Source organism: Anas acuta, chromosome 4 (genome assembly GCF_963932015.1).
Source record: "Anas acuta chromosome 4, bAnaAcu1.1, whole genome shotgun sequence".
NCBI classification, from domain to species: Eukaryota; Metazoa; Chordata; class Aves; order Anseriformes; family Anatidae; genus Anas; species Anas acuta.
The window spans coordinates 52,286,155-52,311,223 of NC_088982.1; the positions used below are offsets into that span (position 1 = coordinate 52,286,155).

General features: G+C 33.9%; 1 protein-coding gene across 2 annotated transcripts in view; it reads right to left on the reverse strand.

The window, feature by feature from the left end:
- Positions 1 to 18,106: 18,106 nt before the first annotated feature.
- Positions 18,107 to 25,069, reverse strand: part of GLRA3 (glycine receptor alpha 3) — an 86,794-nt gene continuing 79,831 nt past the window's right edge. The window contains exons 9-10 of one of the 2 annotated variants that reach the window (XM_068681246.1): positions 22,693 to 22,812; positions 18,107 to 18,763 (exon numbers count right to left, since the gene is read on the reverse strand). In XM_068681246.1, coding sequence (XP_068537347.1) covers positions 18,491 to 18,763; positions 22,693 to 22,812 — 393 coding nt within the window. In that variant the 3' untranslated portion in view covers positions 18,107 to 18,490. The remainder of the gene's footprint in view (positions 18,764 to 22,692; positions 22,813 to 25,069) is intronic. The other variant, XM_068681247.1, reaches the window with a different exon arrangement.

The window sequence follows — 25,069 nt, forward strand, 5'->3', positions numbered from 1 at the left end:
TTTATCTGGTGATGACAAGTTTCCTAGACTTCTGTAAGCCTAATGTATATCTTAATATGTATATATATATATAAAATAAAATATATATAATATAATTATATATATAATATATTATATAAAACATATATAATATAAATATTATGTATATATAATATATATATATAATATGTGCATCTCTCTCATCATTGCTAGTCACAAATAATATTATCATTATTATAGATAGTCACTGAAGTCTTTTATTGCAACAGTAAAACTCTCTGTTCTCTCTTTGGTGCTTGCAAAGTAGCTCTTAGGATGCTAAATGAATGCTGACCAGCTAGCCTCTGTAAGAAAACAAATTGCATGGAGTTCCCTAACTCTGGCCTCAGGGACGCATAAAATGTCCTTCTGAAAATGCATATTCTTAGGAGATATCCCTAATAAAATGACAGCTTAGCTTTTACCAGGGAACAGCCTTCAGCAGAATTTATCCTAAATTCTGAATAGGTGAATATATTCAGAATTGTCAGTATAAATCAATTTGATATTAAAAGGATTTTTTAAACAAATCTAATTATAAGTAACTTCTATCACCTGATGTTTGGATAGCATTCTTCAGGATTTTTTTTTTTTGTTTTGTGTGTTTTTTTTTTTTCTTCCTTATTATTTATAACATTAATAACCTGGAATAAAAAGCTCTAAGTTTGGCTGTTGAGCCACAGAAAAGTCAATGGAAATATTCAGAGAAAGGTGAACATGCTTTGAGAAACACAATGCTACTCACAGTTTTTATATACGTGTAATGTCTGTTGTGATGGCATTGTTTCCACAAATCCAGAAGTTTGGTTTTACTGTGACCTCAACTGTCATTCCAGAGAAATGACGTAGTTGCTTTAGCAGCAACAGAACACAAACTCCATACAATTATTCCATAGGAGCCATTCTTAATAACTTTTTCAGTTATCTGCTAACTCTGGGTTTCCCATATAATTCTCTGTAACAATGAGTTTTAAAAAATAAACCAAGAGAGTACATTTGAGAGAAACCTGTAATCTCAATTTATTTGAAATTCTTGTATGGTCCAATTACTTTTAAAATAACTATTTATTTATTTGTTTATTGGACTCTGACCCTATAGTTTGATGACCCTCTGTGACCCCTTGTGTCTCACTTAAAATCAACAATTTTACATGTGTCCCTTGCTTTAAGACTTGGTTCTAAACGTGTAAGTGCTTTAAACAGTTCTTGCAGACCTTTTTTTTCTCCCCCGAGTAGTGTAACAATTGTGTAGCTGAAATACTTTGGGGAATTACACCTAAAATATCCCTCCAACTTTTATCACAGAAAATCTCCATTCAACAATAGAAAGTCCTCTTCTTCTTTTGAAAGTATTCAGATAGCTGTCTAGCAGTGACAGAATCCTGCCTCTTCCATGATGAATTTTGTGCCTCTGAGTGTAGTGAATAGAGAAGGAATGAAAAAACCTGTTCTTTATTTTCTGAAAGCAAAAATGGCATCAAATTAATATTTACTCAAAACTTTTGTGTTTTCTTCCTTAAAAGCACTGTTATTACAGCATATGAATAGTATGTAGCTTGGCTTTGACAAGGATATCCTTTGACAAGGATACTTCATTATTATTGCGTGATAGGAACAATTCTACCAACACAGTCTTAAAACATTTTGAAAAGTCTTGTGAAGCTGGGGAAGGAATTTTAAAAGGGGCCTCTCTCTTCTTGGAATAGACTCAAACTACATTGTTTTCATGTCACTTCACACTAGAAGTGAGCAAAATGTTTTGCTTAAATAAGCAAAACAATCGACTGACTAGTATTTATGTAGAAAAGAGAGTATGGATTAGTGTGGCACACATGCTGAACGTGAATTAACAGAGGCATGCTGCTGTGAAAAGGAAAACGTATAAACAGAACTTTCTATCCAAAACATATGAAATAATCCCTCTGCTCTGCTCAGCAATAGTAGGGCTTCAGACAGAATACTTTGCTCTGTGTTTCGGTCTCTAAGACAGGCAGAGAACTGGCTGAAAAACAACTGGAGGAGAGCAGTAACACTGATTTGAAGTCTGGAAACCTTGATGCATGAGAAAAGAATAAGTAAATTCCAATTTTTTTTATTTTTTTATTTTTTTTTGTCCTAAGAAGACTAAAAGAATATGGTGTGGAGACGGAAGGTGGTAAATAAACTATTAGCAAAGAGAATAATTCATTTTCTTTGTTGTAGATGGAATGAAAAATGATAATAACTAAGTTGCAAAAAGGAGTTCTGTTAGATATTGAGAAAAACTTATAGGAGTAAGAATAATGAAGCCCTGGAATAAACCCTTAGGGAACTGTGGAGCTGAAATTATTTAAGTTCTTTAAAAACAGCTTTATCAAGTGTCTATCCAGACATACATTCTATCTTAAAGCTACTACCCCTATATTTTTTTTGTTCACTTACAACAACACAAATTTTAGACAAAGCGAATGAATACATTATTTTGCTTCAGATAAATGGTATTACACCATTTTTCCTTTTAAACTTAAACTTTTAGTTAAGGAATATTTTAGATGCACAAAGATGAATTGTAATTTAGAGTTGTACTCAATTTAATTGAAAAAAATATTAGTAAATTTTAACTGTTCATTTGACATGAATTTTAATGTGGTTAAAATAAACAACCATCAGGGTGATTTTTTTTCAAATTTTGTTTTATGCAATGATTGGAAAGCCAATTATGCAGACACCTATTTAACACAAAATAATAACTGTTCAAATGTTTTGTACTTCAGCAGGTAACAAAAAAACAGCTAGAGCATCTGTGTGTGTGGTGGGGGGTTGTATGTTAAGTGCTGCATGAGCTTTATGCAGTTTTATTGCAAGACAGTGGTCGAAGTATTTGGGTGGGAGAAATGGAAGGACCATATGTTTCTACTTATTGATGAACTGAAGCAGCGAAAAGAGTGATTGGCTGCTATTCACTATTCTTACTGCAGTATTATGATGAAAATTCATGTATGTTTTAGATCTTGGGCATAATGAATGATTATAAGCTTTTAGCAGCAGTAATCATTTTATCATATTAGTATTCCAATTTCATATGTACAGTGGAAAAATAACAAGATTATTCACTGATAACACTTATCATAGTATTCTTGTATGGTGCAGCAGTAGTTTTTGTGCAGACCCTCCTGGCTCATAGTAGCCCTACTAACTGGGCATCCCCCTGTATTCCTGCTTCCTCCTGCTGATTCTTTTTTCAGGATGTCAGGGAATATTTTGTGCATGAACAGTCCATTCCAGCGGTTGTGGGAAAAATCCTCAATCATCATGAAAATGTTATTTCCTCTTATCAACAAAGCACACAAAGGGGTTTTCAGAAGAAACTTTTGATAGCAAGAGCTGAGCTGCAGTAGAAAAAGCAATTACTTGTGGGATGGAAAAAAACAAAAGAGATCTCAGTTCTGTCTTGCACTGAAGACTACTCAAATTGTAAACGTTCTCAGAGAGACAGGTCCTACCTAGCTTGACTGAAGAGGTCAGGGTTCAATGGCTACCATGAGAAAGATTGTTACTTTCAGTCTCCCAGAATAGCTCTGTCCTTTTGTCCTTTGAAATAAGATTTCGTCTTCAGGGGAAGTTGAGTATAATTCCATGATGCTTTGGAGAATATGAGTCCTGTGAAGATTGAGTCTGTACCTACCATCTGCTACTGTGCAGCTAATATGCAAAAATCATGAAGCCATTGAGAGAAACACAACAGGGAACAAGACTTAAAGCCACCTAATGTGCTTGTTGGGTATCCATACTAGAGATGTTGCCCTAAATCTGACAGATACTGTTATTTTTGAGATTGGAATGGGGCCCAAGTTATCCTCTCTTACTCTTCTAAAATTCCAGTTAGGATGACCCCCATTAGGGGTCATCCTGGGGAAACACGAAAAATAGATAATTTGTTTCTTCATCTTTTGTGGTTATTATTATTATTTTTTTTCTGTAAGAACACACTAAATATTCACAGAACTATTGCAGCACTGTCACAGCACTATGCGTGCAATATGAAGAGATTCATTTCATATCTTTATGATCATTCTGTAAATCACACTAATCTCTGCATTTTAGATTGTTCTTCTCCACAAGTAAGATGTGACTTTCATTATATGATCTCAGAATGGAGTTAATTACATGTTCTTGTTGAATAAACACTTCGGTTTGTTTTGATTCTGCTGCCTTCAGAACTATGTAAATGCAGCCATGAAGTCTGGCTAGCCGGATTAGAATTCAAATTAGCTGCTCAAGACTAATTAACTTCTATGGCTCTACTTCTATGGACAAAAAGACTGGAAATGCATCTACTCATTTTTCTTTTACCCATTTTCTATTTTGAATCAACTCTCTCACAAGAGAAATGCATCAGGAGACTGCTTCCTTTCCAAAATCCATTTATGGAATGGTAAATCTGCCAAATTAATCTTTTTGCCAGTCTAGATAATGTTAGAGTTATTATAATAATGCCATTAAATGGCTAGAAATCTCATACATGTCAAGTAGAAGCAGACTATAGAAGAGCTAATAGAGAAGGAGGTCTCCCAGGTTTTGCCTTTTTTTCTTGGGAAAGTGCAACAACACCCAAAAGTGGTTCTTCAGCAGGGAAAATACAATAAAAATCTGTTTAATTTTTTCTACAAGTTTTTTCTCTCTCTTCCATGAGCTCCGGTAAAATCTGATCAAAGATATGTTCCTATCAACACAGAAGCTTATGTGTTTGGACTTAGTGCAGTGATAGAGACTGCTTGGTATGTCTGTTTGGAGGAGATATCCAGATTCTGAAAGAGTCCTCTTCCTTCCACAAGGGACTTAACAAGGTCTGTTTTTAATAAAAATTATTCAAAGTCATGACCTGCTGCCCTCTGATAGATTGAAAATGTTGATAGAGAAAATTTCAATCTAGACTTTCAAGCAGAAATGGAAGTAAAGTAATAAACCATTGGAAATAGTTGTAGAAGATCTCTAAAATAGGATGAACAAAAATAAATTTAGAAATCTTTTTCTATAATGCTCAGGTTGTAACATGATATCTAAGGCTAAGAGATTTAAGTGTTGCTTTCCTTGTTTCAACTCCTATGCTGTTTATTTTTTGCCTGGATATAAACAGCACAAACAAAATCACACAGAGCATTTCCATGTTAAACAAAACAAAACAAAAAACAATGGGGTGATAGAAGAAGGCTTGAAGAGTTGTATAATAAAAAGAGGATTATTTAATATTTCTGGATGTTGCATAATTGCTATTTTACAAGTTTATTTTACTATTTAAAATGTATTATGATTGAAATTATTGAAATTACACACATATGAGTCTAATAAGACCTTAGAATTATGAGAATAATGAGGCTTATGAAGCCTCTCCCAGCCACTGCTGAAGTCAAAAATATTTCCACTTCAGACAGAGGAAGGCTGGATTGCAGCATAATTTAGAGTTATGATGGCAAGCATATTTTACAGATGTTCAAGCTGGGTTCAGATGTTCAATGTTGGTTTAAAATCTGTTGCACATTATTTTTATGAAGAGAGTATTTTAAAATATCTGATTAACTTGTGGGCACACAACAATTAAACAGTGGAAAAGACTCATAGTTTGCTTAACTCCCTTAGTTGAGAACATTTGTTTAAGGTCTGATGCAAACTGAAAATTTTCAGAATGATAATGTCAAAGGTGGTGATTCAATTTCCTTTGGAAAAGTAATAATTAACTTCCAGCTGAAATTAGATATATAACTGCTGCCTTTTATAAGCATGTAGGTCAGCCTGATCCAATTTCCTTAGACATTTTTCCATTGACTGCAGACCCATAGAACAGGGCTATTGGGAACTACCCAAGCAGGCTTGACAGCAAATTCTTGTTCAGACCAGATTCACAGAAACTCCAGCTACTAAAATGGTATCAAGGATAATAAGTTTGGAACATTGCAACATCAGAATGAACTCTGTCACTCACTGACCTTAAACTATTGACTAGACATTTTGGAGAACTGTTTGCATCTTTTTTTTTTTTTTTTTTTTTTTCAGAGGAGGCTTATATAGGTTACCAATGGATGCATAGTTAGTAACTTTCGTGAAGTTTTAATATCCTCCATGATTTTCTCACTCAGGTGGTATTAGGAAGCCAGTTCAGAGTCCTCAAGTAGTCATGTTATATACCATGAAACTAGCAGGGCTCAGAAACATTACTGATACTCTTAGAATAAGCCAAATTAAATTGCCTGTTACCTTGTTAAAAGTTTTCTTCTCAAATATTTGTGACAAACTTCACATGGTAATTACTTGTTAGCCTTTTTTCCCTCTGTTAGGTTAAATAACAGGTAAAAAATTGATCTATTTTGCTATGCTACTTTTCTGTACTTTTATATAGGGGCTAAAAGCAAGCCTATCAACATGCTCCTCTGGTAGTGCTTATTTTAAAAACATTTGAGATCATCTGAGATGCTATTTGAAAAGTAAAATGGCAAAACCATGGATTTGTAACATATTTTTCATATAATTTTGTAAAAATATCCTGGTGGGTGAGCAATCCTGTGGGAATCCTGTGGAAATCTTTCTGCATCTTAGTGCACTTATTTGGGTACTTTGGTACCCAAAGTACCAAATGAATGCTCTGTTGGGAATATAAAAATTAACAGACCATTTACAACACTTCAGTAATGCCGGTGTCTTACGATACATTTCTTGAAGTTTGTCCTCATTCCTGCTACAAGCTCTGTTTGATCTGGAACATGCAGGTGGGCAAGTGCAAGGCACCAACAGAAGTAAGAAAGCTGCAGATAAAACTTTGAAGGATCATTTTCCTTTGGCTGAGTAGGAGGTTTGACACTTGCTTTCATGATAATTAGATTGTGCTGTGGTAAGATAGTCTTGTCCCAAAATCAATGACAGAATAACATTTTACCCTTTTTTGTTCATGAAGAGTATGTAAACAGAGCTTGTGAAGTTAAACACCACTCATTTTTGTCAACACAAATAGATCTGCTCTATCTGCAGCTGCAAAACTATGATGCATATGTAACTTGTTACCAATGTATGTAGAACTCGTGGGGCAAACAAACACACAGCAAGTTGGATGCTATCTAGGGCTTAAATTAGACCCTGAGTTAGAAAACCATTATACATGGAACAAGTAATGGAAAACGCTAACAATTTCTATCATAACGGAAAAAATATTTTTGTTTTGAATGGCTTTGCACATGCCAAAAGAAACATACAGGATATGTAGGTATTGCATTGCTGCAAGTAAAATATTCTACTTTAATTTTAAAGAATCTCAGAATCACAGAATCATAGAACTGTAGGGGTTGGAAGGGACCTCGAAAGATCATTGGGTCCAACCCCCCCGCCAAAGCAGGTTCCTCAGAGCAGGTTGCCCAGGTAGGCGTCCAGACAGGCCTTGAATATCTCCAGAGAAGGAGACTCCACAACCTCCCTAGGCAGCCTGTTCCAATGCTCTGTCACCCTCACCATGAAGAAGTTCTTTCGCATGTCAGTGCGGAACTTCCTGTGCTCTAACTTGCAGCCATTGCCCCTTGTCCTATGCCCACAAACCACTGAGAAGAGGTTGGCTACATCCTTCTGTCCCCCACCCCTCAGATATTTATATACACTGAGGAGATCCCCTCTCAGTCTTCTCTTCTCCAGGCTGAACAGACCCAGGTCTCTCAGCCTTTCTTCATAGGGAAGATGCTCCAGGCCCTGTATCATCTTTGAGGCCCTCTGCTGGACTCTTTCCAGGAGATCCCTGTCTTTCTTGTACTGGGGAGCCCAGAACTGGACACAGTACTCCAGGTGAGGCCTGACCAGGGCAGAGTAGAGGGGGAGGATCACCTCCTTTGACCTGTTGGCCACTAGATTTCTTTTAATTAAAAAAAAAAAAAAAATCCACCCTTGCAGTTCTGCACCGAAGGGTCAGTTTCCTGTAACATAATTAGTGGAACATTTCTCTTTTGCTCTTTTCATCCTCCTTCACCCCGGGGAAAGGACAGAGTTCCCTCTGCCTTCTGCAGCAGGGAGCAGGGAATGGCTCCAAATGGAAACATTATTACAACCCAGCCATATATACAGATAAACCCTAATGGCAAGTAAACCCTAATGGCAAAAGGGCGTTAAAGAAGGTTAAGTAACTTTATAAAAATTCACAGATGAGAAAATACTAGCTCTGCCTTGCATTTACCCTGTAGCTAGCTGTCTCTTAAGCATTAAAAAATGTGGTAGAGCTGTATGACAGCTAGTACAAGTTCAGGAGAGATTATGAAGGGGGACAGGAAAAGATAGCATATCGGATTTTCTGAGTGTTTACAAAATTTTTCCATCATTCCTTTTGGGCATCTCAAAGCAACTGTGCCTGGTTTCTCAGGAGAAACCAGGAAAGGAATAAGTAAATTTTGTAAATTGTGATAGAATTTAATTACAGGCTTGTACACATCCTGTTTTAGTATTACTCCAAAACTTTTCCCAAAATAAGTTACTTGGTTTAATATTTGAAACAACAAAATTCAAGTTCTGCTATTTAGAAGCCTTAAGTCTGAGACTACTGAAAAGGGGCTAGAACACTTTTGAAAGTGTTTTCAAAGTGATTTTGTCAAAACTATATGGTGATATAACATTTCTCTATTAGTCTGACCATGTTTGTATAAAACTGACAGGTTTTCCCGTTGAACTGAGATATGCTGTTCTTGATTCATTTTTACAGAGCTTCTTTTAATGACAATACAGTTAAATATGGAGTAGTTGGCTGTTACATCAAAATAATTCAGTTGAGTCATTTTTCAGGAGAGCCTGCAAAGCCAGGGAAAAAAAAAAAGTCTATAGTAAATTCAGTATTCATTGATTTGAAAGTTATGAATCCTTCTATGAACTTTAAATGCATCTTTCTTTTTAAATACTACTTCTGGTAGACGATTCATTAACTAGTATTAGATCCTAAGTTAATAGCCTTCATCATGGTCCTAATCGTGATCTAAAACATGAAAGAAGGTACATGTTGGACTCTTTTGAGAAATTAAGGACAAACAAGAAATGGGTGTTACTGGTACACAACAGTGCCTTTTCAAGCCTACAGCTATTCTGTGGTATCTATCTAATCTAGTGTCTTAAGTATCATTTGAGATCAAAGTTCAGGGTGCTTTTGCAACTGTTCAGTAGGTATGTGAAAGGATGAAGCTAAAGTAAGATAGGTGGTGATGCACCTGAAGCAGAATATCTGATACGTTTAGCTAACGATATATATTTGTACCTGTAGCCGCAACTGTCCTCTGTACACCGTAACGTGGGGAATCTACTCCAAAGACTTTCTAAGTTTAATGAATTTGATAGAAGAATGTTAATTATTTATATATATATATATATATATATTTTTTTTTTAAGACATCTTTAAAAACTGGGTAGCCATTCATTTCTCATGTAACAAAATCATTTTTAGCAACAAGTAGTTGAAAATCAACAGATACTTTAAAAAAGTATATTTCTAGTTTCTGTTCTAAAATACCATTTATATTTAATTAAATGTCCAGCTACACATATAATTACATATTCATATGTAAATTTAGACATAAACCCTTGGGCTCTGGCCCTAAGAAATTACCAAAATAGCTATTTTTGTTTCTGAGACAACATCACCTCAAAAAGTTTACATCACTTTTTAAATGAAGTGTGAATAGTGCTTACCCTGTATAATTTTCCGTCTTAATAATGAATGTCAATGTTTGGAGTTTCTACAGAAGTATTCATTCTGCCAAATTTATTCTGTTGAAAAACAAAACAAAACAAAACAAAACAAAAAAAAAAAAAAAAAAGCAAACACCTGTGTCATCTCTCAATTCGTATGGAAGGGAGCCATCTTGTGGTTCAATTTATAGTTTCCTAAGAAATGAAATTGAAATAGGTAAGATTTTCCAATATTCTCTTACTATAAGTAAGTTCAGGCTCATTCTAGTACTATATGGACTCACTCTGTTCTAATACAGCTCCATGACAGTTTACTCTTCATGCAGTGGCAAACAAGCTACAGTATTATGTGCTTTTAAAAATATATATATATTTTTGAATGTCTTTGTCTACTGAACATGCCTAATGAGAACAGCTCTATAGAGGGCTAAATATACATAAAGTAACACACTGTTTTTCAAAATAAGTCATCTGTGCTATTTAGCTCATTAATAGAGGAATTAAAACATGACATAAATGTGTTTCAAGCTGAGCTCATTACTTCAGTAGAGATTTTAAATGGATATTGGTTAAATAGAGGCTAGGTTTACAGGAAAAATGTTTTTCAGTCTTATAAATGGAAGTGCAAAATTCTCCACCTGGGAAGACCAACCCCATACATTAGTATCTGCTGAGAGCCACCCAGCTGGAAAGCAGCTTTGCAGAAAAGGGTCTGGGAGTGCTGTTGGGCACCAAAATGAACATGAGCAAAGACTTTGCCACCTTGTGGCAAAGACGACTAATGAAATCCTGGGCTGCATTAGGAGGAGTGATGCCAACAGGTTTTTTTTGAGCACCCCAGTACAGGAGACACTGGACTAAGTCTACAGGCCACTCCATGGACTAAGCAACAGGCCGCTACTTTGAATAAGGGACAGATGCTCCTCTCCTATGGGGAAAGGCTGGGACAGCTCTGCCTTTTCACTCTGGAGAAGAGAAGGCTCAGTGGGGATCTCAGTAAAATGTATAAATATCTGAAGCGAGGGTATAAGCTCTTTTCAGGTGGAACCCAGTGGCAGGACAAAAGGCAATGTGCACAAAACGCAAACACAGAAAGTTCCCTCTGAACATCAGGAAGCGCTTCTTTACTGTGCAGGTTGCACTGGCACAGGTTGTCTAGAAAGGCTGTGAAGTTTCCATACTTGGAAATCAGAAGCTGCCTGGACATAGTCCTGGGCAACCTGCTCTAGGTGGTCCTGCTTGAGCAAGGGGTTTAGACAAGATGACCTCCAGAGGTCCTTTCCAACTTCAACTATTCTGTGATTTTCTGCTTCTGTGAGGTAAATGTTGAAATATTTATTTGCTGTCAATAAATGTATACATATATATTTGTACACACAGTACGTATATACATATATGTTTATTAAAGGTTTGGAAATATGTTATCCAATTTTTGAAAAAAATTGATTTATTTTTCAAAATTATTCTTTCCTCTAATTCTAGTTTCATGACTTTGGTGAGTTGTTTTCCAGGTTGTTAAATTCACACGCTTGTGTCTTATTCAGAAGAAAATAATATCTAAGCAAACATAGTTCTCAGATCCCACCTTTGTACAGAGAATACAATACTATACATAAAATTGACTACATGGACCATATGTAATTAAATTCTTGTTTTATTTCTAACATAATTAGGTAGCTATAAATATGCAGACATGAAAAAGAAGATGTTCGAGACTCATTTTTCCAGATTTCTGTGTTGAAAGGGCAGCGCAGTTTACACAACACAATCATATATTGATCTCTTTAAGATCTGTTACTTCTGTATTTGACTCTCCATAGTATTACCTGGCTGTTACTTTCTTGTTTAATTGCTCGTTGCACACCTGATATGCTGTACACCTCAGCATGAAAACAGTTACTACTGTATTAGTTTTATAATATTGTTGCTTGTGAACATATCCTAATAACAAAATGTTGAACTGATGTTGCACTTTGTCATATTGGGTGGGCAGGGCATCTGTCCTGAGGCTGCTGAAGACTTCTAGCCTATGTAGCATCACACTGATGTATGGCTGCTACTAAGACAAACATTTTTAACGTTCTTTGTAAATACTCCTATAATTAGATTATCAGAAATGAAGATGTTCTCAAAGGACTTCTGATGCATCCTCACTTGAGTTTTCTTGAAATAATTTTCTATCAAAAAAGATCTGCTACAGATCTACCAGTGGGCCCATCAGGACCTTCAGGGTATTTTGCTGCAAGCAAAATACTTAGCCTTTCTGATAATAACGTAAGCACGGCCATTTTGGAATGGCTGTAACTATTTCAGTAGGTATTTATCAAGATAACTTTGTTTGAAAACCTAAGTTTTCACTTTTTTTTTTTTTTTTTTTCCAGAACAGGAACCCATTCTCTGCCTGTATTCTGGAGAGACGACTTTCTCTCCATTCACTGTAAAGGAAGACTTGAAAAATCAAACTCCTAATTCAATGCCTGCTAAGCTCCCTGAAAACACCTTTTTGTGTATTTAATTAATTCAGTATTTTGGAGCTTAATCTGAATTTAAGGCATTTAACTTAATCTGTACCTTCTCTCTAAAGTTTTTAATACCAAAATATTTAAACGGTAATGCACCTTTACTACTGGTGAGAATTGCAATTTTTTTCCCAGTGGTATTGATAGTCCCTCTTGTGACTTTAAACACATTGCATGGTTTATGAAAAGAAGTTGTTTATTATTTTTGAGGAAAATATATATAATAACATGGGTGACACCATAAATTTCACGTTTTAAGATTCCCATCTGCAGAGAATATCAGTTTAAGTGCAATATGATACTGAAATACAATAAAAAGGACTTTAATCAAATCCATGCACAACACATTTACAGATTTTTACTAAAAAGGAAGTACTTTGAGATGAAATTGCCAGTGAATGTTATCTAGACAGAATTCACAGGAGAATATGTTTAAAACTCACAGACAAGTTATTAATACATTTTTTTTATTTTTTTTTTTAGCCTTTAAAAAGCTGGGATCACGAACACACAAAATACTGTATATTATGTTAAAACTTTAGGTCAAAAGCTTATGGCACAATTTCTTTTTTTATACAGCTCACAATTACACATTCATGGAACATCCGTTGCTATTAGTCCATTTCATCCATTAACATCACTCTGCCAAACACTAAAAATACAAACATAAGAAAAGTTTCTTGCATATTTCACAAAGATGAAAGTGAAGAAGTGCAGTAATATTTAAGAAAGTCAAGAATACAGGATGAGCCAACATTTTCCTGGCATTTAACCCACTGCTTCTAGCAATCTAACCTGCTTCCACAAGCCTTCCAAACTGATAATATTTCAGTAACTTCTATAGGTGACGTGTGTTGCCTGAAGGCACCTTTTCCATAACCACTGAAAAATAGAATACCTATTTTATTATTAACAAGTGGCTTAGTTTGTGATTGATAGTTTTACTTCTTAGTTGTCTCAAAAAGGAAAAAAGCCATGATGGTCTGATATTGTTCTTATCTAAATAGCCATTTGATTGTACAGTGAGATGTGGATAAAGTTATTTTACTACCTTACAGGGGTACTGCAAGAATTAATAGCTCATTCAGCAATTTCACAGTATAAGGCCAAATTCTGCTCTGTTGGATTGGATTAATTCCTATTATAGCTCAAAGGAGAGCAGAAGTTGCACATAAAATATATTTACTTTTTGCAACAAAGTATCTCAGCTTGGGCTGGGAACTGTATAAATAATTTCATTTCTAATATAAAATTATTGCTAAAAATAATACATTTAATATTATTATTTTTTTTTAAGTTTAAGGAAGACTTTCCCTACTGTTAAAAATATAAGGTTTTATACAGTTTATCTTATTCTGTTTCTATCTACAGTATCAACCTACAATTCTCTAACAGGTTATAATACAAAGTGGAAACAATACCTCATTCTTTAAATGTAAAGTGCACATCTAAATATATGACTTTCTAGTGATTAAGGAGAATCACCTCTCAAACATCACGAAGGATTCTTTATAAAATAGTTTATAAAAAAGTTATGGAATCAACACTAATAAAAAGAATCCAAAGAAAATCATTATATTATTGAACTGAAGTAATAATTAAATCCCATGTTCTTCCTGAATTCCACTAACCTGCTTAAATAATAGTGCTTGCTGTCAAAACTCGTTGAAAGAAAAAATGTGCTTTATTTTGATGTTCAAATAGCTAAATTGTAATAATAAAACACTATTATCCCTTCTTTCCTTTCTCCCTCAAGCCTCCCCTACTTTATTACCTTTATAGACAAAAAAGTCAACCCTCTATGTAAATCTATTTTGTTGATATTTGGATATAGTTTTAGAAAAAAAAAACAAAACAAAAAAAAACCATTTTGCTATGTGGAATTTAAGCAGGAGTTTGGTAATGTAGGTCACTAGTCAAGGCCTGTGGTAGCTGAGTATATCTATTCCACCTCTGTGGGACCTTTCTTATCCCCTCTCAAGGACATGAAGTTTCTGGCCTTACTAAGGGGAAGATGGTTTTGGCCACATTTCTTCCAGTACAGGAAGAAAAGACAGTCACGTGTGAAATTCCAAATACTCTGGGCTTTCTCTCTGTCTGTTATGCTATGTACAGCCCAGGCTTTTTCTCATGTACCTTCCTGCTCTGCTCATCTTTCCATTAAGAAAGCATATGGTGTGGAAATCAGTTCTCCATCTGCACAGGTAGAAACTACTATTCCATGAGAAGAAATATATTGCATAAATCCTTGCCCTACTGCTTCCACCTGTAGTAGTATACCTATTGGTAATGGAGGCTTCGTATTTCCTTCTTTCCCCTTTTTGGTGACCGGTGCCAGCTCTTTAGCTGTGGAATTCCTCCAAATCCTCATTTTTTTTTCCTCTGATTTCATTGCATTGCATGGATATTCTAGAGCCACTATTTTATTTTTGAAAAATAGAATTAGTCTATAGAGTCCACAGAAATATGACCTGAACAGTGCAGAGTCTGTACTTATTGTGAATAATTGCCGGAGGCAAAGCTGTGTTGGCTGTTGCCTGTCAGGTAGGGGTTGTGCATACAGGAAGCCTTCTTATATGGCTTTGCTAAGGGCCTTTACTCTGGAGAAACTAGGTTTAGTTATAGTGAGATGAGGTAGCTATCTACTTCAGCCTGATGAATGTGGTCTATTTCAGATGTAGGAGAAGACCTACTAGATACCATCTCCTTTAAGTATCGTTTCCTTGATTCTGTTTCTGCCTCTCCACTATTTCTTTTGCAGGATTGTATTAGACCACAGTCAGATAAATACCACTTTCCATTCCTGCCCCTTTGTAATCTAATTCCCTGCTATTTTACTGTACAGTTACAAAAGAATCAGCTCCCACACTAATTTTAACTGATGACGGTAACTGTTGGTTCCAGCTTTGTATAGAGGGCTGGCATGCCTATTGGCATTTTTAGGCTTTTCCCATAGTCAGTGGTGAATAAGTAGACATTCTCACCTTGAGTTTTCTTAGAATCTCGACTGACATTTCTCTCTTTCTTTGCCATGTGACTTAACACTAAATAATTTAGGAATAATCAAAATGAAGTTTAAATTTCTTTTGATAAACACATTATTTAGTGGACTGCAGAGGCTTCTGTTACCTTGGCAAATGTTATGATTCCAGAAAAAAATAATTCAAAACCATCAGCACAGGAAAGACCTTGGTTCAATCACATCAAAGTGGAAAACATTTACTTACCTTAGAACAGCAGGATGATATGCCAAATGTTTTGTACATTTGAAAACATCATTATGGAACCATTTTTACTTTCCCCCTCTGTTTGAAACACTTCGGGTATTAACTGATTACTAAATAATAATAATAATAATAAAAAAAAAAGTTTCACCAATACTGTAGAGTTTAAATGGTTTAAATATTTAACTCTCTTTATTTTCAATATACCTTGTTAGAAGACTGAACATTATATGAAAATCTTCTTTATAGAGGTAGGGAGTGCTCAGCTTCCCAATGTAATGGCCTATGAAAGGGCTACATAAAGGAAGGCATATCCTTTTATTCTTTGTACTGTCCAGAATTCTTTCTTTTTAGAGGGAAGAAATAAGGCCATTTTCTTCTTTCCTCTCCTCATACTTCATGACTGAAAAGATGACACAACACTAGGCACTATCTAGTCAGCCATCTACAGGTCTCATTTCTTTAAAATAGAATATATAGGTAACAATCCATTGGGGAGGTTAGAAAATTATCATGTAGTCTTATGTTTTTTTTTTTGTTTTTTTTTTTTTTTTTTGTGTGTGTGTTTTTTTAGTATGCTCTATTTTTTTCTTAGATTAGCATACTCCAGTCAAAGAGAAATATGACACAAGGGTTATTCCTCCTCACTGCAAGGAAATTGTCCTTCTTGCTAAACAGTTCTACATTCCTTTCGACTCATGTTTTGTCAGTGTTGTAATCCAATCTCTCTTTTATCGCTCTCAAAATTTCCTGTATGAAAGCAGATTTTTTCAGCCCTAAAAAGGGGAGAAAGAAATCAGGGCTAAATTTGTTTAGTTCTGCATTACTCAAATTAGTTAACATTTTCAAAATAAGGTAGTGATACATGTGCAAGAGCAACAGACTATGGAGTGATTGGGAAAGAGACAATGTGAACCAGGCATTAGAAACTAGAATAACTAGGAGTTATTCTGGCCAGCATTACTTATGCACTTATCTCTCCAATTAAGAATTCTTTATTGAACAGAAGTCAGCTGTTCTAGAGGGAAAAAAAAAAAAAAAAAAAAGCCTGCTAAATAATGCTTTTTTTTTTTTTTTTTTAATTGCCTTTTGATTATGAGTCCAGTACTTCAAACAGCCCTTAAAAAAATACTGACTTCACTGGTAGCAGAAATAAATTAACATCCCTTTTCATATCAGATAGTTTATGACAATTTAAAGGAAAGAAATATAATACAACTGAAATGTCAGCCATTAGTTCATGGATCAGCACCCATATTTGTAAATGAACAGGATTTTTTTGGAACATGCACATAAAGAAATAAAAAAGAAAACAAAACACCTTACCAAATAATAATTGTTTAAAGTGAATTGAATTAATTTCAGATCATAAATGAAACACAACTATAAAAAATAATACTCTTTTAAAAATATTGGAGGAGTATACATCTTTCTGAAACAGCTGAACAAAATCTGAGAGCTACTATTTTAGAATCTCCCTAACTAATCCTTGGAGGAAAACAATAACAAACACATCCAAACCCAAGGTTGCTATGTTATAATCCTCAGTGTCGAGTTATATTGCTTCTATTACTTCATATTCAGCGTGCCTTTGGCAGTGCACCAGATGTTTGCCTCCAGCTGTATTTTGCTTTTGTATACACATTCTAAGCAATAACAAAAGCAAAAATTTAAAACACGTTCAAAACAAAAATATTTTGCAATGAGAAACAGCCTCAGCTACTGGACTTAAAGTAATGAGTAATTCTAAATATGAGATTTATATCTTAGCATGTTTTTGTTTTTCAATGGAGAAGATTGGCAAGAGTAAACACTTGCCTGCAAGCTATGTCATAAATGAGATATATCGTGTTATAATCAAAAAAAAAATAATAATATGACTTATTTAATAATAAAGAGGGAAAATGCCTCTGAGTTCTAACAGTTTTTATCCTATTTATTATATGAAGTGCAATAAATGTGAAATACCATTCAGATCCTTTTTCATATTTCAGAAGAGTCACATTTTTCTAAGTACTTCTTAACCAATATCTAAATCATATAAGTATACTTCAAAGAATGCTACAGAAAACTTGATGAACTCTTAAATTCAACCTCTTATGACATATGTAACACGTAGGAAATCTATATCGATAAACAGAGGGGTACCCATCCTCCTAATATTTCATTTCATCAATATATGTTGAAACAGTTGATTATTTGCTTTTAGTTTTGGTTCAAGATCTCTTTGTACTGCATCAATATAAAGCATTGCAAAATTTTGATGTAGTTTGCCTATCTCTAATGCTGTATGAGTTTTATCAATTAAGAAAAAAACAATATATAAAAAGGATTTAAAAAAGATTCAATTATTAAAGTTTAGGTAATTACAAGAAAGAAAAAGTCGTTTAGAGGAATCAACACTTTGCAAATGTTGTTATATTTTCAGTGTGATAAGCAGACTACCAAACTGTAAATACCTTGTGCTGGCTGAGATTATTTCAACACACACTTTCCAGGGGATTGATAATATGAAATTTATTGAATAAATTATACAAGTTAAATGTGCCAACTGTGCCTCAGGTCCTGTCCTTAAGACAAATCCTTAAAAATCTAAATTAAAATAACTAATGTTTCATTATGTTTTAAAATTAAAATAAAGGTGGGATTTTACCTAGAGTATGCCGGATATTTCTTTCTGTTTTTTTTTGTTTGTTTGTTTGTTTGTTTTTTTTATGCACCAGAATTAAAAAAAAAAAAAAAGAAAAAAAGTAAGGAACATCAAAGAGTACAATTATACCACTATGTAACAGTAAGTATAAACACGCTTCAGTAGAGAGAGATTTACAATAAGTTGTTAATGTTTAATTTGACACAGAATGTTTGCAGCAGCAGATGTATCTTCTCTGCTGTCAGTCTTCCATTCCACTCTGGCTGGGTATTGCAATCCATGCGGGATCTTTCCCCCCACCCAGTGTTTTTAGGTCTCCCAATTGCTCCTGACTTACACATTTCTAACAGAAGGCCTCCTGTTGGTCATGGCAGGATCTGTATGGACTGCAAACCTTAGTCTTGTTATTGGTGAATGTCTTCATGCCTAATGATTTTGTAAATTACCCAGTAAAAAATATTGAAAATCAGAAAGGCTAATGGGAAACAAGCTCTGGAAATTGTGTCTATCTTCTTGGCTCGGTCGATGAATACCTTTCTCATCTCGTCGGGGCTCTTTGGTGCAGTTTGAGCAGGATTATTAGGCCCCTTCTGTGTCACTCCATCTTTTGCTTGCAGACATGGTCCCACTCCATATGCTGCTGTAAAACTGAATTGGCTTTCCCGTACGTCATCATCCTGTTGTACAAAAAAAAAAAAAAAAGGCAAAAAAAAGGCAAGTTTTTTTACAGATTATTTTTTTACAGAAATTGTACCAACCACTAAATACCAGGTATTGCACCTTTAGCACGGTGACTTTTTGAACCCCCTTTTTATTTTAACTGGTTGAAATGTCAGCCTTATCAAAGTGTCTGTGAAAATACATCATCAGATTTAAAAAGCCCAGAATTTTTCTACTTGTTTATAGACTCCATAATCTATTTAGAGAAAAGGCAAAGCTTAGTAACCTGGTTTACTAGCTTAGGAAACTAATGGTAATCAACGCCCAACTTCTGATTTATTCTGATTGGTTTTCATTTTCCCCATTTACAGTAAACATCTGCGATCTTCAACTGGGCAAGTTTCACATCGGTCTTTCATGCAACAGTCATTAGCTCTGTATGTTGCTTGACAATATGGGATGGCCTTTAGCGATACAGGTAGTAACAATGTTCAAGTTAATATTAGTGGGAATTCTGCCTGTTTGATTTTGTATGTTAGTTAATCTTACTCATATGCCTTCATTCTACTGTGCCCTGTATTTCAGATAAGCAGAATAGTATATAAAGCATCTTACTTTGGAATAGAATAGAAATAGTACTAAACTATTTAAAATAAAGTTAATATATTAAAAATATTTTAAATAAGCTTTAAAATAAAATGCATGAAAGCTAAAGGCCAGATTTTCTTCTGAACCATTCTTTTGACAAGTAAAATGCAATCTGGCAAAGACATTCTGAATTTGGTGAGCTCTAACAGAAAGTGATTTTAAATCACAAAAACAAAGTAGGTGGTCTGAAGATCATAGCATGCATTTCTAGAATGTGTTTTTTGTTTGGAGACACATTTTATACTTCTCTTTACCTGGTTGCAAATATTTTTAATAAAGGAGATACAAATGCAGGGTGATACATAGACTGTAAAGACAGAGCCAGATTTTGGATTGAAATACATTCCAACATATTCTACTATGTATGCTACTCAAGAATAGTTATATGATTTTGATGACATTTACGTTTTTTTTTTTTAATGACAAATTTTAAATTCAGGGTTTTGTGTTTTCATGTCTAATTCAACCTAGTTGCTTTAAGATTCTAGACTTTTGTAAAAAATGACAGAGATATGTTACTACTTAAATAAGTATTTTGGAAAATCATTCTCATAAACAATATAAAAGAGTCGATTTTTCTGTTGAAAGAGAATTTTTGATATTTCAAATCTCTTCCCAGCTTAAAATAAAATAAAAAGTAGAAAATGTTTTCTGAAGCAAGTCAAATAATTAGTGTTTTGTTTTAGTAATTCTGAAATATTTTTGTTTTATTTAAACCTCTTACACTTATAAATGTAATTTCTCAGCAAATACTTTAAATCCAAACTTCCAAGCTTTTCATTTTGAAAATGCCTGTAGCATTTTGAAAATTCAAAAAATTTTTTTGAATGGAGAATTAATTATAAACATATTTAATGTTTTAATTAAGCAGAGCTTGCTAGAAGAAACATAGCTAATTTATTAGTTTTTCTTTTTTTTTTTTTTTTTTTTAAATCAGTGAAGTTTATTATCAATATTAACTGAATCAATTATCTACAAGAGAATGAAGATAAATTACTGTTTGAAGTGAGCTGGTTGGCACACAGCACGAACATCCAGCATGGCTGTAGTTATCACCAAACTGATATACTTTTTCATATATGTACATTGCATAAACTTACAGACTACTATAGTTCACTGAAACTACTGTATATTGAATCTGTATTGTAATTCTCACATAAAAAATCTAACAACAAAAATAAAGAAAAATTAACATGAAAGCAAAGGACGAGGAAAAAATCACTGAATTCCATATGTAGATGAATAACAGAAATACAAAATGATGGGGTGATTTTTTGATGACGTGATAAAACAAATAGCTAAATACTACAGCAGACTTCCTTTCTTCTCAGAAAGGAATGGGAAATAACATTTTAATAGTATCTGTATTCCAGAAGAGTTGCAATGGTCATTCCAGTTAACAGAATTTAGTACAAATACATAGAGTGAGAATTTTTTCTAAACTGTCCATGTAAGCACCTTTAAACATAAAAAAAAATCTGTGATAATCAGGGTTTTAATCTTTTTACGTTTCTCCATAAAATAATGCTTATGATTGCATCAGCTCAAAATAATTATAAAATGATTCTGCTGAGTATCAGCTCTCTGTTGGATGAGTTTTTTTAGACACTCTGCTTTAACTTTACCATCTCTGCTCTATGCTTATGTGAATTGAGTGATTCCCCTAGAATGGTTTTAAAAGCCAGGTCTCTTCTTATTTATTTGTTTGCAGACAACCTAAACTTAGTCTGCAAGCAGACTGCTTGTAAACACTGTCTGCTGTTGAGGAGTTGATGTGATGGTCCTTCGAGGAGTCTACTGTTTCTGCCCAGTGACTGTTAGGTGATATTTTTGATGAGGGCAGATTGGATGGTTAGAGTCTGCCAAGTCAGACCAAAGTGCAGAGCAGTAACGGATATACAGCAAAGGGCACCTTCCAGAGCACTGTAACATGCCAGGTACCACCATATTTTATTTTTTTTTTCTGGGGTACCAGCTGGTGTATCTAGGATGTAGTTCTGCAAGTTGTTCAGCCAGTTCATAAAGCAGAAAAAGCATTAATTTGGCCTCAGGTTCATATCTAAGGGTGTCCTTGAAAAGTGGGAAATATGATGTTACTATTATTGTTGATAACAAGTTTTGAGTGCTTTTTTGAAGGTATTTATATAAAATTACAGTGATACCCCGTTTGTATTTATAAATTGACTTGACTACAATCCCACTTTTTGACTAGAAATATTTCTGATAATCCATGTGTCTGAAGCCACAACTGTTAAAATCATATAATGGATGAACATTAAAGAACCCCATACTTTCTTGTTGAGCATCTGGATAGTGAATCTTCCTGAAAAAGTCCATTGTTTTTTGGTTGAAATTTTTATTTTAAAATGTAGTAGGAAAAAAAATAATTCTAATTTTTATTATTTTGGTCTTTTGTGTATTTGGTTAGTGCATAATCAATAAAGATTTTTTTTTCTTTTTGATTTTTGATAAAGCTTTTAAAGTTTTAGTAGGAAAGACCTTCAATAAAACTTTGCTATGAATGTGATTTTCATGCATACTGCTTTCGATCTAACAATTTGAAAGTTATTCTTCATACAGGTACATGTAAATATTTTATTATCTCTGTCAAAATTATTGTCATTAAATAATGGTAATAATATCAGATAACATTTCTTATTTAGAAAACAAGAATTATTTCAAGGCATAAAGGAGACAATTTCAATTAGTTTATTTTCTTATCAACATTATTCTGCAAAATACTCAGCTATAAAGTAATAGCTTTTGGTTTCTGTGGCTTTTTGAATATGCTGCTTTCTGTTCATATATTTAATAATACATTTCTCTAGAGGAATAATATGCATAAGTACTATCAATATCTCTGTAGTGTTTTAACAGTAGGTTTTGGTAACAGCTTGAGGATTTACTTTAAGCTGTGGCTTTGATTATTTGAACAGTGTATGTTTATTGCTTATTTTTGAGTAATATATTGTTCTGCATTGCAAACAACTTGTTTTTAAATTGTAATCTTGTACCAGCTGATTTCTCCTTGAACTGATGTCACTGTTCCTTTGAAGTTGCAGAAAGTAAAATTTTAATATTGTGTTTTAATCCAGATTTAAACAGATTAAATTGTATTACAAAATTAACAAGACAGGTACCTTTCTTAACATTTCACATCATCACATACAGGTAGCAATGAAGGTGCATGGAATCCACATGGGAAGACATTATTTCAGACAAAATACAGGGCCTCTGTTGTGGATATGTTGACTGGATATCACATTTTGACAAATGGGACATCTTCTTCATAGTTTACCCTTAAATTTGTACTGTAGATTTGAGGCAAAGTCCCGTCTATAGGTCCTGCACATCTCAAGCCATTGCTATGCTGTAATGATTCATTGATTTCATTTCCATCAAGAACTCCCTCAAAATACTTTCATCAAAATGGATGGGTTGACCAAAAAGAAAACAAAAGAAAAGAGGTGTGATTACCATTAAAGACAATCTAGTTTGCATGCTTATTTTCCTCACAAAAGATACTGTGCTCTTTAGATTTTTAAAAATAGAATTAAAAGATTTGCTATTTGTGAAAACTAAATATCTTAATTAAAAGCTAACCTAAAATTTGTGTTTTTTTTTCAGTATAGGTACACTTTTTTAGGGGGGTTTGTTTTTGTTTTTCCCCATACAATGTAAATGCAACTAAGAAAAAGCACTGATTATATGTATGTTTCGTTATTCCTGTATGATATTTCTAATTCTGACTTTTTTTTTCTCTTGTTTCTCAAGACCTAAAGGAGAGTAAATTTAAATTAACAATGTATACTTATTCATTCAGAAAGAATATTTCCATCCCATCAATAATGATGGGATGAAAATGTTAATGAAAATAATCTTTGTTAAACTACTGTGTTCATTGGCCAGATTTCTTTTCCTGATGGAGTCACAGCACTGTAGATCATATGCTTACTACTAAATGAAGTCTTTAATTGTGATTGAAAATTTTCATGTTCTCAGGACGTACTTCGCTATTTCTGTAATCATAAAGAAATTAGACACTTTTGGAAAAATCTTCTATACCTATTGTTACGCCTGTTGGAAAATAGCAATGCATATAGGGTTGCATATTATACTGTAATAGCTGTTTTTATTTATGAGTGTGTTTGTAACACAATCCCAGACTTCCTCAAATCGGTTAAAAATTTTTATTACTTCTGTGGGAATTGCACTGAGCTTCTAAAAAGAAGTTTGCTTTGCAGTTATTTGGAATCATTGAGTGAGTTCCATAATTACAACCATAAAAGCAGTAGCCAGAGGGTGCAGTTATGCCTAAGAATCATCTTTGATGTTGCTGTTACTGTTGTCTAGGAAGAGAGTCTGCAAATACTGCACTGAGGTAGTGCAAGAAAGAGGCAGTGACTTTAGGTAAAAAAAGCATAAGGGAAATGGCAAGAAAAAATTACCTTTGGATGGCAAAATATCTTGATTTAGTACATAATTACATTATGTATAACTGTATAATTTTCCTTAAATCTCAGTTGTTCTTACTTTGTTTGCCACAGTCATTTACTGTATTTTTTTTTCTCCAAGTACACTTTTTAAGAGTATATGTATCTCCTATATTTTTAATCAGCATTGAGAAAGCATAACTCATTACTTTGACTAGATTTATGAAAAACAAAGCAAAGTATGAAGGAAAAAAAAAAAAAGCCAACCTGTTTGAGGATATGTTTATAACTAGATTTTAATCCAACAATTTGGACAAATAGTCCAAAAAATACAGAGAGACACTTGGTAGGTACAAACACAAGGTACTGCATTTAGCACAGAGTAATCAACTTCACAAACATAAGATTGAAAGCAAATGGCTCTGCAATAGTTCTGGAGAAAGAAGTGGGAGTTATGGAAGATCACAATCTCGTTATGGATGAATGTTGTTGTTGAAAGGGCAAACAGCAAACTGGTTTGGATAAACAAGTGCATACATAACTTGCATAAGATGATCCTTTGGCTGCGCTCAGCTGTTACTGGCTACTTTTTATGTAGAAAATATGTTTTAGAGAACTACGTGGAATTCTTAGGAGAATTTCCAGGGAAGGAACAATGGATGAAAGTGTGGAAATATGCCCCGAAGGAAAAGGTTGTACAAGCTGGGAATACTTAAAGAAAGAAGATTGAATGGAAAATTATAAATGAAGGAATGAGATAGTCTGTTCTCTGTGTCCTTTCTAGATAAGCCATGAGAGGCCAAAAAAGACATGAGTAAAACAAACAAACAACAAAAAAAAACTTTCTAAACCATTGGAGTAGAATGCAGGGGAGGTTGTGGGATTTTTATGACTGGGATGAATTAAGTATAACTGATACTGATTTAGGTCAGGAAAATGGATTAATTGACCTCCCAGGGGCATTCCAGCACTGACATTCAGTCATCTGACTGTTGCTTAGGTTACCTGGTAAAAATAAGTATTTCTTGCAACAAGCACATCTTTTTAATTACAAAGAGAATAGGCTTTGGAAATTCTTCAGTTGCCCTATCATAAACAGAAATTATTCATACATGTTCTATTCTGTCAACACTTATCTGAAATGAAATATATCCAAAATTTTTTAAATCATCTATATTTGGACTTCTGAAGTGCAATCAAATCACTAGGAATTTTACCATATTTTTACAGATAAAATTCCAG